Source organism: Ascaphus truei, chromosome 21 (genome assembly GCF_040206685.1).
Source record: "Ascaphus truei isolate aAscTru1 chromosome 21, aAscTru1.hap1, whole genome shotgun sequence".
Classification (NCBI taxonomy): domain Eukaryota; kingdom Metazoa; phylum Chordata; class Amphibia; order Anura; family Ascaphidae; genus Ascaphus; species Ascaphus truei.
The window spans coordinates 20,935,956-20,954,878 of record NC_134503.1 but is presented as its reverse complement, the minus strand read 5'-3'; the positions used below and the strand labels follow the sequence as shown (position 1 = coordinate 20,954,878).

Here is an 18,923-nt window from a genome sequence, read left to right as displayed (position 1 = left end):
TATCTGTATTAAACCTCATCTGCCATTTATCTGCCCACGTTTCCAGTCTCTCCAAGTCCTTCTGAAGAGAAATTACATCCTGCTCTGATTCTATTACCTTACACAATTTAGTATCATCAGCAAATATAGAGACTTTGCTCTCGATCCCAACCTCAAGGTCATTAATAAACAAGTTAAAAAGCAGGGGTCCCAGTACCGATCCCTGAGGAACTCCACTCATGACTTTAGCCCAACCTGAAAAAGTTCCATTTATGGCAATCCTCTGTTGTCTGTCCTTTAACCAGTTTTCAATCCAGGTGCATATATTATTACTGAGTTCAATTTGCTTTATTTTGTACACCAATCTCTTGTGTGAAACCGTATCAAAAGCCTTTGCAAAATCTAAGTAGACCACATCAACTGCATTACCCTGGTCTAAATTCATACTTACCTCCTCAAAGAAACAAATGTTAGTTTGGCATGATTTATCCTTCATAAATCCATGCTGACTATTATTAATTAAAAAGCACAAAATTATTAGTATCATGTGTTTTTTGTTATATTGCCTTATAAACAATATAACATTTTCCTTCATGAAATTCTTCTGTATCTCGTATTAATAAATCTCTCTTTTATAATAAGATTAATCTAAAAATGGATCCTCATTTAAACAGTTCCTCAAATTATGATTTGGAAAGGAGATTTCTCTCTTTTTCGCTGATTTTTGATGTAGCCATGCCACCTTTGGCTACTAACCTGCCCTACTCCTGGCAGTAAGCCCTGCTAGAACAGGCTGCCAGTAGTCATCATGGGGTTTTCCCCCTCCTTGATGCTGCACTGAAGTGACAGTGGGAGGCGGTGACATCAGGCCTGATCATGATCAATTATTGTACAGACCTGGTGCCCTCCTCCTGGCTGTACTTAAGGGCAGTGCCGCCCCAAATTTAGTAGTGCCTCTCCCCACTGAGAGAGGCAGGTCGCACACAGGGAGCCTGAGATTGGGGCCTTTCCTTCTCCTCTTCCCCTTGGGTGAAAAGCGAGTGTGGACCTATACCCTGACTCCTGATAAGGGAGTAGGGAAGAGCTATGACAGCTGCAGGGGCCCTGACCTGTAGTGGTAGTCCAGGGACCATCCTCAGGTTAACCATCCTAGACACTGCAGTGGGCAGAGATCTGCCTTGTTCCTGTACTGCACAGACCAAGAGAATAAACCATTCCTGTTGTTATGCTCCTGCCTAGTGTGTGATCTTACTGGGGGGAGCGGTGATAGTTCTACTGTAGGAGATCATCTTCTCTATCTGGAGTCTACAGCAGATGGAGGCACTGCACTGCTAAAGAACCATGTGGGTAAGACCACACCTTGAATATGGAGTACAATTTTGGGTACCAATCCTAAGAAAAGACATTATAGTGCAGAGAAGAGCCACCAAATTAATAAAGGGGATGGAAAATCTAACTTATGAGGAGAGGCTAGCTAAATTAGATTTATTTACATTAGAAAAGAGGAGTCTAAGAGGGGATATGATAACTATACACAAATATATTCAGGGACAGTACAAGGAGCATTCAAATGAACTATTCATCCCAAGGGCAGTACAAAGGACTCAGTGGCATCCCTTAAGGTTGGAGGACATGAGATTTCACCAGCAGTAAGGGCAATTAGTGACATCATGGGGGGAAGGTATATATGGGAGGGAGAGACTGGAACTTGCAATAGACTTCTGTAGAAGCCAACTACTTGGCCAAACGCATTGGGCATCCATTTCCTGCAACCCATGGAGGCAAGCACATCCACAGAGCTGTAGCCATCAAGCAGAGTGCAAACAGGAAGTGATGCAGGTACCCGGATATCCTGGAATGCGATACCGGAAATGGCGGTGATTACTGCTCCTTTTGGGCCCTGCATTTACCGCTCTTTCTGAGGGCATATATGAATCTGCTTTTCTCTATAGCCTGTATTAAAACTGATATGGATAGTATAATAGTCTCTTCTTCCTACTGTGTGTACAGTACCTGACCCTGGGTGGGAAGCTGTGGAGGGAATATGTCAAGGCCTACACTACACCTACCTTGCATAAGTGAGAGCATAAGACATACTGTAGATTTATTTGTATTCTTTGTGTTTGAAGATATAGCACAATTATTATCGTCTTGTTTTACTCTAGTTGCGCCCCCGGATTGGAGCATTCTATAGATTTGTTTGAACCTAAATGTATTCAAAGAATGTGAGTGTAATGACTTTACTAAGTTGGCTTTTTCACAATCCTACAATACAGTATACTATATTTATTTTTTATTTTCTCCCTTATTTATGATTGTACGTGGATGCGCTTCTTAAGTGATTTCAAAGAGACAGAATTTATGTTTTTTTTACTAAGCAGCACTGTATTTTAATAATAATTGTGTTTTATAGTTAGTTTTATAGCAAGTAGCATGATTATATTATATTTGCACATATATATATATATATATATATATTATTCCCTTTTAATATATATACATACACACACAGTGTGTGTGTGTGTGTGTGTGTGTGTGTGTGTGTGTGTGTGTGTGTGTGTGTGTGTGTGTGTGTGTGTGTACGAACGTACGTACGTACATACATACATACATACACACTCCAAAACCAACAGCCTTTAGGCGAAACCAAAGTCAAATCCAAAACAGCAGAATATAATATTTCTTAAGCTTTACCGTTATTTGCGACAGTATAACGTTAAATACGAACTACATTCTATTGCAAGAAAGGTTTCAATATACTGCTTGTCCAATGCTTTAACCTACAAGTTACTTACCTGAAGCGATCCAGCAGATACAACATAACTGCTACAACGTGGACTGACAGTCCAACCAGAAGCCAAAGTGTGCTCTGAAACGGTTGCATAAATGAGTCTAACGTGCTCCTTGGGATTTCCTGACAGAGAAAATACACATACATTAGAAGGTGAACCTGAAACACGTCAGAGCAGTGGTGGAGCTACCATATGTGCCGCCGCTTCGGTTGCACCAGGGCAAACCACCTTAAGGGGCACATCCTCCACGATCCTGAATGAGGTTCCGGTACTTATTTTACCAGCCGGAACAGCGTTCTGGCATTTCTAAAGGCGCCTCTAACTCTGCACGCCCTTCCTGGTCCCTACCCGTGGTGCATGACCTTACCCGGCGGTGGCAGAGGGAGCCCACCAATGTTGTCCTAGCACCAGAAGTTAGACCCTACTGGAAGTTGGGTCCAACTTCCACAATCACTGCCTGGGTGAGCTCCCTCCATTGCCACCTTGGCCCTTGTCCTTGCACCAGTGCCCACAAGTGACTAGTTCCACCTCTTTGTCAGTGTCAAGCTGATTCCAACACAAATGGGCATACAGTATATATACTAAGCAGTTCTATTCTGCAAGACACTTTCCGAAAGCAGAAGATACTGCAAGGTGAGTTATGAAATAGAAGCACTAAGGTAAAATGTCCCATTACGCTTTATGAAGTTGCTAAGACTGGGTACTTGTAATCTTTCTCTCAGCTGGGCCATACAACATTGAGAGGGAGCTGTAAATGAATGTATGGGTTCAACTGATGCTGACATGGCAATTTCTAATGCAAGAATGTAGTAATTATTTAATCAATGCTAATAATTTGAATACTATTTAAATAATTTAATTTACCCCCGTTTATTTGAGACGTCAATTAGGGGTCTATATATCAAGACAATTTTGAACCAAAACTGGGGAATTTTCATTCTTCAAATATCAAAGTACTTTGCTATAATTTAGGGCCGTGTGCACTAGCTTTTGACATAAGGAGCGTCAGTAAGAGGAGTTAGGGAGGGAGTTGCATGGTGCACACACTATAGTGAGAAGTACAGTATAAGATTCTGCATTCCAAAATGTGCATCACTATTCTCTCTTCATTCTGCATCAAAGAAATGCTCCAAGTTTAAGCTGACATCGCTCCCTAGCTTCTAACAATCGTCACCAATGGAAAAATCAATGGCTGTCAGTACTTTTCCAAGTGTGTAAGGCATGTTGCATTCCTACTGTGCGGAGAAAAACTGGACTTTCCCGGCATTGGGAACACAAATAACAGCAGCTTTTTTCTATAGATCACGCAATGAAAAGAATGCGCAGAAAACAAAAATGTTTGTGTTACACGCGTACGGAAATATTTATGGAAATTATTGAATAGGGGCCTTAAAGTGGAAGGTTTTTTTGTCCAATATAAAAACAAACCATTAAGCTTTGGGATTGTATTTTATGCACCCTTGCTGTGTGATGACCCCATAAATAGAGATTCACAAAAAAAGGGCACAAATTGGCCACATTGGTCTTGCAAAGTTTGTTTGTTTTTTAACCAAAATTTGACGAAAATTGAATATTTGAAAAAAAAAACAAGAGGGTTAAATAATTCATAATAGGATTTTGTAACAAATCCTTGTACATTACCCTGTGCAACATTGGGGTATTTCTCCTCCTTCTTCCCCCCCCCCTCCACACAACACACAATAGAAAACAATAGAGCTGCTTCGAAGTGTTAACGCATATTTTAACTTTAAATCTATTGACGCATTGTTAACACATTTTTTGTATCACCACCAATTTCTAAATAAATCATTCTTAGTAAATACGGTGTAGTACATTTTAAAGCACAATTGGTCATTTTTAATGTTCTCGATATCAACTCCAGTTTAAGCATGTTTAGTGAATCCAGGCCATAATCTTCTTACTGTACATATTCTGATATGATAATGTTGTAAAAGCGATTACCTTTTTAACAAGGATGGTGAGGCCCTGGTATTTAAAAGGTTTGGAAAACTCTATGTATTGTGCCCGTTCATTGTTGATAGTGAGAGGTGCGACTATCATGTCCGCTTGTCCACTTAGTAACTCTCCCATCATCCCATTCCACTCCTTCTTGTTGCTGTTATTGACCTGAAAAGATAACACATCAACTTTGGGATTATTTGTTATGCCTTTTCTCTCACTCCTCTAGTCTCTGTGGCTTTCCATAAGTACGCTTTTATAAGCTTTATATAAGCTGTTTATGGCTCTTAAGTTTAAAGCACTGGGAACATACAGTATGTAAACTCGATTACAACTATATCTACTAGGAACAGAGGGAAAAAGTGATTGCACATGAAGGTACAATCAAATAATAATCATTGGACCTGCTGTTTGTAATATAAAACACAATATTTGTATGCATAATCGCAAAGCAAAACATTTATTGTTTCCTTCTGGCAAACAACAGCTAACATGAATCTCTTTTTAGCTTACCACACCTATGATGCATAATACTTCTAATGTCTATAGTCAACCCTAAAAGGTTGATGGATATGGATAATGCCATTCGATTTAAGTGGATTAACAGTAAGGTGTCTTACAGGGCCAAAAGGTGGTAGTAAATATGTAAACATGGACCATGTGCCGTTATTTTAAGCTATGACTATCATAACGTTGATCTTCTTGTGATGAATTTATAAACAGTTTTAATGCATCCTTCTGATATATTTACTGTATCTGGGGATCGTTCAGATTACTACTTAAGACAAGAAAGGAATGCATGAATCCTACTAAACTGCCTTTACCTATTCTACCATGATTACAATGTGTAATCCATTATTTAATTATGTTAATTTATTTATAAAATGTTTTACCAGGAAGTAAAAATAGAGGATCCAGGGCACTGCGGATTTTCCATAGAATTTATTGTGTCAGAACAGCACGACATTTCAACCTTCAGTGAGGTCTTTTTCAAGTGACTGGCATCTATTTTCAATAAGTATAGGAATTTATAGACAGGTTTCCCTGAGCCAGGAGCAGCGGTTATTGCAAGTATCTTTACCTTATATATTTTTGGTGTGCAGCATTACTATCTATTACCAGGAAGTAATACATTGAGAGTTACCTCTCGTTTTCAAGTATATCCTGGGCACAGAGTTATAACAATACATGGTTACATTAAATGAACAGAGTTATACAGTCAATTCACAGACATTTCATGGACAGATACAGTAGAGTTGGAAAATTGGGTACAGGGGATACAGGGCTGGTGAGTTTCAGATTGAAATAGAGAAGCTTTAATATCACCTACTGTAATGGCTCACACCCTGAGCCAAAGGCTGCCTGCTTTTGGGGTGATACAGATGTACACGGAAGATATTCAGATTGAATGCCGCTGTGAATTCAAACATAGCACTGCAAGTTGTGATGTCTCCGTCACAGCGTAGGATCTTATGTCCCAGCTTAAAAGCAGGAAACATAGTATTTCTCTATATGGGGTTTATTTACAAGGACAAATAATACACTAACAGATCCACCATCCATTTATGTCAAAACAAAATCATAAAATAAACTCCTACTCCTCTTAGGAGACTAACTACACATTCAGTTTCTACCCTTAGTACCTGGATGGACAGCTAAGCTGGTTACCAACCCAAATAGGTACTATTACAGCTGAACATATACAGTCTCTGAAAACAGCAATAAAGTGTTTTGCTTATCTGTTACTCCAGGGTTTGTAGCAGACATCCCCACATCGCAGCCTCGTGTCCTTCCTTCCTACTGTAGGGGAGCTCAGCCGTACAAGAGCTCAGAGAATCTCTCCTCTATAAGTCCAATGTTAAGGACAGGACATCCCCACTTCAGCACTGTCTCTCGTCCTTCCTTCTTCCTGGGATTAACAACCCAGGCAGTCCCAGCAGGCTCTGCGACCACCATCCAGTGAGCCTAGGGGACTGTGCCAGCTTCACATAGCTGGGGAGAACTCTTCTCTGTCCCCGTTCTCTGGGAACAATAGTCAGTCTCTCAGTATGGCAGCTCTGTGTCTGCCTTAAAACACTTCCTTGTTCATTCAAAACACCATGAGCAATCAGGAGTTCAGCCTGCTCAATTAGGCAGCAGCTGCTGCTGGCTTCTCTAGGAAGATTAACTCTCTGTGTGTTGGAAAGTCCCGTAGCTGCTTATTCCAGCACCTAGAGGACAGTGGTGTTATCACATATCCCCCACCCCAGCATGCACTATTCCCGTGGACCAGCTTCTTTGTCAGAGACATCTGACATCCATCTCTTTTTCCTTGGCTTCCAGTTAAAGAGTTGTTCCTTTGGGGCAAGTACTAGTCCTTCTGGGTCTGCAGACTAGTATTTTTCTACTTTCTTGTCTTTCACGTGTTACATTTTAGTGTTGAAGCTCAGCCTTTGGCGTGTTGCTTTTTGGAAAAGTTCCTGAGAATCCTGCAGTCTGTTCACTCTCTCTGCCAGCTCAGTCTGGACTCTATCCCGCTCTGTGACCTTGACCTGCATATCCTGAAGATGCATCTTCATCTTCTTGCTCTTGTGCTCAGAGTCTCCCACCCTGCAGAAGAGCCTTGACCTCGTTGGTCAGATCTTTGCGTTCACTCGCCAGTGACTGTTTGGCCTTCTCTTGTGAAGACAGTACCTAGGCACTATCGGTGATGGCTTTTGGATCTTTCTCCATCAGCGTACCTTCAGCGTTTGAGACTAGAGACCTGTCATTTACCACAAGTTCTGTGTTTGGTTCCACAGCATTTATCTTCAGTACTTCAACTTGGGCGGGATTCTTATTAACCCCAATTGCACCCCATGGCGCCTCTCTATTACAGTTGGCAGACTCGTAGGCTTGGGCCTCTCCCTATCTTTATTCCTTAACTTACTCCAGTGGGAGAGTCGCTTGACAATCTGTGAGGTCTTTCTCGTCTTACAATCACGGACAAACTTCCATACCATTCTCATCCGAGTCTGTATCTTTACAGTGGCTGCCCTCATGACAAGGAATCCACTTTGAACCCCATTGGCAACGCAGCACGGCTGGATTCTTACTGTGCTACTCCATCGCAACTTGGTCATTCCATTTTGTGCCTTGTGGAAAGTAGACTGTGGTAGTGCAACGGCATTATTGTCACGCTTACAGGCGCGCACAACTTGCTTGGGCGGTTCAAATGTTGCCATCTCGTTTTGCAGTTGAGCGGTATCTCCAGCACTCACTGTACCATTGTCTTCATGGTCATTCGTTTCTGTGGGATACAGACTCTTGAGATGGGCCAATACCCTTTCCTGTAGTCGAGACACCTGTGCATTATTGTTCCGTGGAGCCTCATTCCTTTTTAACTCTACCGCCATCTTTTCCATGGACTGCTTCTGTGGCCCAAGTGTCTGTTTTAGGTTTGTAACATTTTTCTCAAACTTCATCTGAGAAACCTCCTGTTGGGTAGCAGTAGAGTCCAACGTAGCATCCCGCTCAGTCTTCAGAGCCTCGAGCTCCTCACCCAGGTCACGCTTTTGTTTCTCTAATATCTTGCGGCCAGCACACCCAGACTCCAGGTCCTTCCTCAGATCTTGAAGCTGTCCTTCTGTACTTCTTTTTCCACTCAGTGCAGCAACCAGTTCAGCTTCTCTGGCGTTAAGTTGTGATTCCACATCTCTCAGCAAATTCAGAGCAAGGCTTAAATTGGTTTCCTTTTCTCTATTTCTGACCGGTAGCTGCCATTGCTCCTCCGGGACCTTGTCCAGCTCCAGCTGCAGAAGAGCATTATCATTGGTTGTGTCGTCCAGAAGCTTGTGGCCATCTCGGTCCCATAGCGTAGTGTCAGGTCAGCCACTTGACGAATGGACACCTCCTCCCTCTCTTAGCTTTTTGGAGAGCTGTATCTTGAGCTTACAGTAGCAATCTTCATCTGTAGTTCTGCAATTTGCTCCTGCAAAACTCCTCTCAGTGCCTTCCCCTCTTCCCTGTTCTTGCTCTGGGTTTGCGTCAGAGCATCCTTCATATTTTGAATCTCTGCAGTTTTTGTCGCTACGATCGCTGCTGATTCTGTTTTCTATGCCTCTTTCTCCTGGGTGTACTGACTTTTGGGGATGGAGCAGCCGCTCTGCTTCTCCATCTCTTGCTCCAGTTTCCGAACATTTTCCCGCTCCCTCTCATACAGAGTCACCTGGCATCTAAGGTCCGTCTCTAGTGATGTACTGATGACACACAGGGTGACCTTCAGCTCCTCATACTGCTCTATGGGGAAACACTGGGTACGCAGCCGTTCCTGTAGCACTTGTACTTGGTTAGCAGCCTGGACCCTTGCTTTCTGTAACACTCGCCACATCTCCTCAGCATCTGCCTGTTTCACCTTGGCCTCGTACGCAGACCTTGCACCTAGCTCTGCAGTAGGTGTGCTTCCTGCACTTCTAACTTTCCTTCACTGACCTGGTCAGTCAAATCTGAAATTTTCCATCTCAGACTTGCATTTGCTCTTTTTACCGTCTCTAAACGAATCTGGATCTCTTCCTCAGCATCCTTCAATTCACAGACCTCTGTGTTGAGAGCGTGGACCTCATGGCGTGAGAGTTCCAGCTCTGTGCTGAGGATGTGTATCGCCTTCTGGGAGACTTCGAGCTCATTATTTAATTGTTCATGGACAAGATCCAATTCATGTCTGGTAGGTTGCAGAGCACCTTCAGCGGGGTTCCCTTCTGACATCACAGGACCATATTTAACATTTTCTATAGCCTCCTCTGTTAGCAAATTGCCAGCCTTCTTTTTCTTTACTGGGGTAGATTCTGATACATCAGCAGTGCTGAGCACACATTCTCTCTCTTTCTCATAAGTGGTAATGAATGTGCACTTTCTAAAGAAAACTTCTGCATTTTCCCTTGTGACCACAGCACATTGTTTGCTTCTGCAGTTGCTTGGCTTGCTGGAAAAAATATTTCTCTAGCTGCTGAGGCTGTCCTTTTCTTGGGGCCCCATAAGAGTGCTCCTCATCATTATTATCATACGGCCCGAAGGTGCAGTGTTTGGTGTGGCCAGACACTTTACACCATATACACATCTGTGGTTCCTTTTGCGGGGCCACACAGGGATGCTCCTTCCTCAAAGGGCACTGCTTTGTGTGGCCAGGCATATTACATGGCCATTTTAAATTCCCGCATTTATTTTCAAACCCACAGTTTCCACTGCTCAGTGCCTTTTGGACTGTCCGCATTAAACTTCACCAATTGTGATGTCACCATCACAGCGAATGATCTTATGCCCCGATTTAAGGCAGGAAACATAGTATTTCTCTATATGGGGTTTATTTACAAGGACAAATAATACACTAATAGTCCCACCGTCCCTTTAATTCAAAACAAAATCATAAAATAAACTCCTACTCCTCTTAGGAGTCTAACTAAACATTCAGCTTCAACGCTTACTACCTGGATGGACAGCTAAGCTGGTTACCACCCCAAAAAGGTACTATTACAGCTGAAAATATACAGTCTCTGAACACAGCAATAAAGTGTTTTGCTTATCTGTTACTCCAGGGTTTGGGGCAGACGTCCCCGCTTCAGCGTGGCCTCGCATCCTTCCTTCCTAGGGGACCTCAGCCCCACAAGAGCTCAGATAATCTCTCCTCTGTAAATCCAATGTTAAGGACAGGATATCCCCGCTTCAGCATGGTCTCGCATCCTTCCATCTTCAGTCCCAGTAGGCACTGTCTAGCGAGCCTAGGGGACTGTGCCAGATTCACATAGCTGGGGAGAACTCTTCTCTGTCCCCCTTCTCTGGGAGCAGCAGTCAGTCTCTCAGCATGGCAGCTCTGTGTCTGCCTTAAAACACTTCCTTATTCATTCAAAACTCCATGGGCAATTAGGAGTTCAGCCTGCCCAATTAGGCTGCAGCTGCTGCTGCTGGCTTCTCTAGGGAGATTAACTCCGTGTGTTGGAAAGTCCCATAGCTGCCCTATTTCAGCACCTAGAGGACAGTGATGGTATCACAAATTGTACAGGTTATGCATTTGGGAAGCAAGAACAAACTGGCGATTTACAAATTAAATGGGGATAAATTGGGGGAATCCTTGAGTGAGAAGGATTTAGGAGTGCTTGTAGACAGCAGGCTTAGCAATAGTGCCCACAGTCATGCAGTAGCTGCAAAGGCAAACAAGATCTTATCTTGCATCAAACGGGCAATGGATGGAAGGGAAGCAAACATAATTATGCCCCTTTTAAAGCATTAGTAAGACCACACCTTGAATTTGGAGTACAATTTTGGGCACCACTCCTTAGAAAAGACATTCTGGAACTAGAGAGAGTGCAGAGAAGAGCCACCAAATTAATAAAGGGGATGGACAATTTAACTTATGAGGAGAGGCTAGCTAAATTAGATTTATTTACATTAGAAAAGAGGCATCTAAGAGGGGATATGATAACTATATACAAATATATTCTGGGACAGTATAAGGAGCTTTCAAAAGAACTATGTATCCCAAGGTCAGTACAAACGACTCGGGCCATCCCTTAAGGTTGGACGAAAGGAGATTTCACCAGCAACAAAGGAAAGGGTTCTTTACAGCAGGAGTGAGCAAACTTTTTATGCCGAGCCCCCCTTTTCATCTATATTTGTCCGGCCCCCCCTGCCTGATGTAATCAAAATCACATGAAAAAAACAAAATAACTTTAAACGGTATACTATACAAATGTGAATACAAATACATATGTAAGTTTTTATATTTCAACATTATATTGACATGTACGATATCATATATGACAATCTCAAGTAGATTCTCATCATCTCCTCTCCCGAACCCCCTTTGGCTGCGGCCCCGCTGGCGCTGACCACGCTGAGCGCGCGGTGATTGCCGCTTTTACTTACATAAATCTATATGTGTAAATCCCCGCTCACACAATGCGCGCAACGCCAACCCCCCACCCACCCCCGCTCGAGCTTGCAAAATAGCCTGGACACCCGGTGCTCATGCTTAGAGAGTTGGTGATGTCACCGCTCTCAAGCATGAGTGCGGTCAGCGCCAGCGGCGACGCAGCCTTTCTGTTGACGTCAATAGACGCCTGCTGCAAATGCATTGTTTAATATTGTTTAAATTCTCAATGCTTAGTTAGGGACATTAACTATTATCCCTCATAGACTGTAAAGTGTTTGTAGAACTGCAGGGTTATAGCGACCAGAAGACAGTAGCTCAGGGATGAGAGAACCATGAATGCACTAAAATCTTATTCTCAAATTCCTAGCTGAAGAACATTGCACTTATCATAACATTTGGAGCTGTAACATGTTTATGAGATGGATCACTATCTAATTATTTGGCTGGTATCTGGTAATATTTGTTTCTTTTGGTGGACTGTCAATATCACACAGGCAATTATTTGGGGGGGGGGGCATTCATTCACCCCTTATCTACCTCCCTTCCCTCTTCCCCCTTTTTTTTCCTATTTGCCTCTATTTGTCATCCACCCTCCTACTTAGCAATATTATTTTTTATACCTTTTTTTTTACTGGTATGGGGTGTTTTTCCTTGTGTTTCAGTAATATTAGAGTGCACTGAGTAAAATTCAGATAGCCTACCCTTTCTTTCAATATCAGCTGTGCCTCCTGTCCTGTGTGACTGAAGAGAATTGCAAAGCAGGGTGCCAGGTCAGGAGCATTAGCAGGAGCAGAGTGCTGCTGCAGGGCAGACACCAGAAGCAGGGTGCCAGGTCAGGAGCATTAGCAGGAGCAGAGTGCTGCTGCAGGTCAGACACCAGGAGAAGGGACATTCCATGTCAGACATGCCTGCTCCTCCCCTGCAGTCCTCCTGCATTCTTGCATCTTCTTCCGATCCACCAGCTACTCTAACTTGGTTCTTTTGCAGCCGGCTGTCCTGCCCTCATAACCAGACAGACTAATATTTCCCTCCTTATGAACCAGGACTACAAAAAACAGTGAGCCAGAACATACAGCTGTATAGAGAGGGTACATTCCCTGATATATGAACAGTTAGTAGATGTTTCTTTAATCCTGAAACAATCTGTGCACTTTGTGCATGTTGAACGGCTGAGTGATTTCACTTTATTTTAATGCCAGTGGGTCTCTGGACTGTGACTGCACCTTTAACTGGAAGCCGAAACCCCCCGGGGGGCGGGGATGCGGGGGTGATGAAGGAGTACGAGTTTATTTATTAGCAGTCTGTGCTCTGTCACTGATTAACAAACATCTCTTCCAATTCCACACACTGTACACTAAATCACATGCAGCAAGCTCAGTACACACAGCCCTGCTACACACCTGACCAGCCCCTGATCTCTCCTACTCCTGCTCTGTCTGCAGAGCGTTGCCAGACACAGGAAGCAGGGACATTCAACGTCAGACCGCTGGGGCCTGCTCCTCCCCTGCAGCCCTCCTGCGCTCTGGCCCTCTTCTTCCGATCCAGCAGCTATTCTGACAGGTTCTTTTGAAGCCGCCGTACAAGTATTTTCTCGAAGTACAGAACTGTACAGTACAGTTTTATTTATTTTTAAAAACACACGTAGGATTTGCTTTGTCTGCAGCTTTAAGTAATGTGTTAAATATCGCATAAGCATTAATTCAGCGCATCATGTTTGCGGGTGTAATAACAGCTGCTACATCTGTATCCATTAGACCTGGGGTGGGCAACTCCAGCCCTCAAGGGCCACCAACAGGTCAGGTTTTCATGAAATCGGTGCTTCAGCACAGGTGGCTCAGTCGATGACTGAGCCACCAGGGATATCCTGAAATCCTGACTGTTGGTGGCCCTTGAGGGCTGGAGTTGAATACCCCTGCACGAGATGTACTGTACTGAGAACAGCACAACAGTGTACATGCCATTAAAATAAAATTGAATCTGTAAACACTCACCCGCTCTTGAGTTCCAAATTTACCATCTGCTACTAGATGAACTTCATACGTGAAATGCATTTCTCTAGCGAGTTTAATAAGTAAGTCAATGCAGAACCCGTAGCAGCACTGAGGTACAGTTGGGCGACCTATTGAAACAAAACAGCTTGATGCAGCATATTTTAGAGAAAGAGAAGTACTAGAACACGAGATCATGCACTGACGCTGGAGGGTGGGGGGCTCGGGACATGGGGGATGGAAAGGAACCATGGAGCAGCCTCCAAACAGAGGTGGCGAAGGCTTTTATACAAGGGAAAGTCAATGCAGTCCTCATGAGCTACCAACAGGTCAGGTTTTCTGGATATCCCTGCTTCAGCACATTTGGTTCAGTCCAAGACTGAGCCACATATTGAGCCACCTGTGCTGCAGCAGGGACATAGTGATAACGTGATCGGATTGTAGCCTTTGAGGATTGGATTTGGATATCCTTGGCTTAAACAGTACGGGAATTAAAAAATGCTGGAGATGGACACAAAGCTTTCCTAAATATGCAAGAAAGCCAGGGATATAATAGGATCTGTAGTTAGAGGCTTCACAATAGAAAGGAAAATGGGCAGAATAGATACAGTATGGCTAGTGGTTCTTATATGCTTCAAACAGTGTGTACTTAATATTGATATAAGCAGTGCTTTTTTGGGGCCGGCATGGCACATTACGCAGTACCGGTACCTTTTTATTCCGCCCCGAGTTCCACACTGGCGGATGCTGCAGCTGTTGTCACTGCTTGCTTCCAGGGAGGGGCTGTCACTCCCCAAAGCCAAACCTTCCCCCTTCTGCCTGTGTCCTCGCCCCCACTCCGGCTAAGCTGTGCATTAGCTGCAGACCGACCAAAGCACCCCTATTCCCACCCCCTCAGGTAAAATTCATAGAGGGGGGAAGTGTGTGTGTGTTGGGTGAGGGGTTGTATTATGTGTATTGGAGGGTATCTGTATTGAGGAGGGGGGTATGTATATTGGGGAGGGGAAGGTATGTTTACTGGGAAATGGGTATGTGTATTGGGGGGGGGGGGGGGTTGTCACTTGAGACCACTACTTTTAACACCTTTACCTACTGGGATCATTCACCAGGCAAAACAAGGTAGTGGAATAAAATGAGATTTATTCTGGTGAGAGCAGCAGACATACAGATATTACGCAAAATACAGAAAATATACACTTACTGGGACTCCGGGGGAGACACTAGCCTAACTAGGTGCTGGGCGCCTGATTCAGAAGGCTTACCCTGTCTGCTCCGGGTCCACAAACTTCACAGTACTTTCCTCCGGGAAGATACCAGCCTCTAGACCTTAACCAGCCTCTATACCTTAACCAGCCTCTATACCTTAACCAGCCTCTATACCTTAACCAGCCTCTATACCTCTATACCTTATACCTTAACCGCGAGCAAAGCGGAAAATAGAACTTGGCCGCAAAATGCAGGACTAACTACTCCTTCCTGCTGCTGGGGATCTCCCCTAATCCTGAAACCAGACATACACACCTGATCTCACCCACGACTCCCTGCCATCTCTTCCCCTGTAAATTGTGTTAACCCTCTCATTTTAATACTGACTAACCTTAAAACTTGCCCCACAAATAAAGCATCCCAATAGCCCTTACTCATGGCTATTCACCCACACTTAGTCACTCCTACCACCCTTTGTGGCCAAGCACTGCCATCTACAGCACTTATTCCCTTGCCTATTGTCTCTGTAAATTCCCCATCAAACCTCTTAAGATTGTAAGATCTTCGGGGCATTGATTTCCTTTCCTATTGTCTGATTTTGCTGCACTTATTGTATTAGTATAATTCCCTGTACTGTATTCTTTGTGAAGCGCTAAGTACACTTTTGGCGCTATATCAATAAAGACATACAATACACACAATGCCAGCGAGCAGGGATTGCTAGGGCATGAGTTTCAAGGGGGATTTTGCAGAGGAATTGTTGTCCGAATGTGCCTACGTAGTTGGCGTCTGGAATTGTCGGTTCCCCCAAACATGTACCCGGGAATCATGCCTGATTCTCGGATACATGTAGGCACATTGTCCCGGCAATATCTCCCCTTGAAACCGTTTGCGCGACTCACCGCTAGGTTTCCCTGCTTCAGCATAGCCCAGAAAGGTAAATGAAGCACAGGGATGAAACATGTCCCTGTAACTGAGATGATCCCTAGGTTAAGGGGGGTACCCCAGTTAATGCCCAGGTAGCCCAGAACCTGTATTTGGTTCATAGGTGCTCCAACCATAGATAAGGTTGTAAGGGGACTCTCAGAGTCCAGGGTAAGTCCAATAGATAGTGTGTGGGGAATAAAGGCTGATAGAAACAAAAGTGCATCTTTCTATTCTATTCCTCATACCCATAGACTTAGGATGTATTAAAGTATATTTTATTAATGCTGTTTTAATACAGTAATGTACTATTGTGTACTGTAATGAGCTGTTACTTTAAGAACCGATGTTCAAACAGACTGCCTGGGCTAACCCGTAGGTGCCAGTAAGTCTGCTGGACATCGGAGTTCAAAGTAGCCAGAGATGCCTAAGGTGTGAAAGCCATTTTGGTAACAGGGAAGGGCTCAAGTACCCAGGTCCGGAGGACAATGGCAGGCGATAGCCAAGGATGGAGGTGACAAACTTGCGCATGTCCCTTGGCAATTTCATATTTCCCGCTGACCTTGCTTTTCAGACTGGTTTGGCTCTGATTGGCTACTGAGAAAGTTCCCACACGGTGATTGGCTGCTAAGTTTCATGAATGAAACTCCAAATACTATAAGAAATGTCTGAGCCAATGAGATTTGAGATTCCCAGTAGTAAGAGCGCAGGCGGGCTTTTCAAAGTTGCTCTTGCACGAATAGCAGAGCGACCGACATCGATTTCAAGCCAAGAAAACTTACCTGCCAGATTCTAAGTCCAGCTTTTGCGTCCAAGTTCTCAAAATCGAACGTAGCAGTCGCGGCTGGGATTTGATGCCAATTTCGGGTCCAGAGAATCGGTGGCAGCTCGCGGTCAAGATAAGTCCAAGTTCTCAGAAGAGAAGGAAGCGGTAGCGTGTGGAACTTCACGCTGATTTAGGACCCAGGAGATTCTGGGCTAAGTCCCCGTCAGGGTAAACCTCTTATTTAGAGTTCCCAGCACCTAGGCGAGTCTAGTTTTCGACCCCCAGTAAGTGTCTTTTTCGTCTGTATTTTGTGTATCATAGTGTGTACGCGAATTTGTGTGAATAAATTACAATTTATTTCATTATCTTGTTTTGCTCAATGAATGATCCTGGTAAAAAGGTGTAAATAACCTGTTCTTCCGTGACAGGCCCGGTATAAATAAAGCACAAAACAATAGTACTGCTGCCCGCGGCAAATATATTAAAAGAAGAAGAAGTGCACCCATGTATTTAGTATAACGTATGCAAAACATTTTTGAAGTACAGAATACAATGTTTGGCGGCCACTTTCCCCTTTACACGAAATTAACAAAACTCAGAAAGGCATTTGGATCCCATTAGGCCCATATTATATATACTTCCCATTCTTGGCAAAATCAGTTATGTCATCTGTAATAGCGGCAATCATATGTTGCAGCAACTAATCTGATTGGTTGCTATAACGAAACTAGATGGCACATGTTCTTCAATGGCCCTAGCCAATATAAAAGGCCAAGGCCCTCACAGAACTCTGGTGGTTAAATGAGAGGCCACATCTGGTGGCTGAAGAAAGAAGACAGAAGATGTCAGAAAGAAAAAAAGAAGAAGATAAGAACAACTCACCTAAGAAGAGAGTTCAACTGAGGGGCAAAGACATTGGGTCAAGATCCCCCTAGTTGCAGACCCATGGATGGGCCTAGACTAAAAATACGCCATTGGGCTTTTGAATTACAAATAGGAAAAGGGTCTGGGGTGTATTTTTTATGGTTTTTATATTTGTTATATTTTTTCAGCCATCAGTCATTAGATTTATTTCAGATGTTTTTTTTTGGTTGGGCATGCATGCCTTATGGGTGCTAGGCTAATAGGGGGATAATACAATATTGTTGTGGTTTTCTTTGTTCAACGAGTGTGATGGCAATATAGCTACTCAAAGTGGGCTGGTGTGGCAACCTAAGCTAGACATAAAAACCGGATACATTTCTCCGATGAAATCTAATCAGAGTTTATAGAATAGGTAATTGAGATCATTTTACCCAAAGCAGGGGGCGTTCAATAGAGCTTTGGCTGAAATTTCATTGAAAGTTGTCATTGGGTTTGCTTCGTGTATCTCTTCCCCTTATATAGACTATGAGAGGATTGCCTCAAAGATATTGTCACATTTTATTTTGCATAACAACATGCAAATCACACTTTTCAGAGTATATACAATAGTATCTGTTAACAATATTTACATAGTCGCTCATGATAAAACTGTTTGTAATGTGATGTATATGCACGTCAGGGTTTTCCTCCAGATTCTTCCCTTTGATGTTTTGTGTGGCTAATAAAGCATAACTAGTTTAAAGCGATAATGGGCAAGAACAATGAGTACTAGGTAACATTTGAATAAAGTGGACCTGAAGAAAATAGAAATGGGCACAGTTGTACACAAGAAACAAATAATTGAAACATACAGTTAGGTACGGAAATAATTGGACACTGACACAATTTTCATAATTTTGGCTCTGTACGCCACCACAATGGATTTGAAATGAAACAACCGAGATGCAATAGAAGTGCAGACTTTCAGCTTTAATTCAAGGGGTTGAACAAAAATATCGTATGAAACGTTTAGGAATTGCAACCATTTTCATACACAGTCCCCTTATTTCAGGGGCTCAAATGTAATAAGACAAATGAACACAATCATAAATAAAATGTTCATTTTTAATACTTTGTCGAGAATCCTCTGCAGGCAATGACTTCTTGAAGTCTGGAACGCATAGACATCACCAAACACTGGGTTTCCTCCTTTGTGATGCTTTGCGAGGCCTTTACTGCAGCTGTCTTCAGTTGTTGTTTGTTCGTGGGTCTTTCTGTCTTAAGTTTTGTCTTCAGCAAGTGAAATGCATGCTCGATCGGGTTGAGATCAGGTGATTGACTCGGCCATTGCAGAATATTCCACTTCTTTGCCTTCAAAAACTCATGGGTTGCTTTCGCAATATGTATTGGGTCATTGTATTTCTGTAAAGTGAAGCGCCATCCAATCAACTTCGCTGAATTTGGCTGAATCTGAGCAGACAATATATCCCTATACACTTCAGAATTCATCCGGCTTCTTCTGTCTTCTGTCACATCATCAATAAACACTAGTGATTCAGTGCCATTGTAAGCCATGCATGCCC

General features: G+C 43.3%; 1 protein-coding gene across 10 annotated transcripts in view; it reads right to left on the bottom strand.

The window, feature by feature from the left end:
• GRIN1 (glutamate ionotropic receptor NMDA type subunit 1) overlaps positions 1-18,923 on the bottom strand; it is a 197,752-nt gene that overhangs the window by 75,850 nt on the left and 102,979 nt on the right. For all 10 annotated transcript variants that reach the window (XM_075579303.1, XM_075579306.1, XM_075579305.1 and 7 more), the window contains 3 exons: positions 13,605-13,732; positions 4,734-4,898; positions 2,775-2,893 (listed from right to left, as the gene is read on the bottom strand). In XM_075579303.1, the coding sequence (XP_075435418.1) occupies positions 2,775-2,893; positions 4,734-4,898; positions 13,605-13,732 (412 nt within the window). The remainder of the gene's footprint in view (positions 1-2,774; positions 2,894-4,733; positions 4,899-13,604; positions 13,733-18,923) is intronic.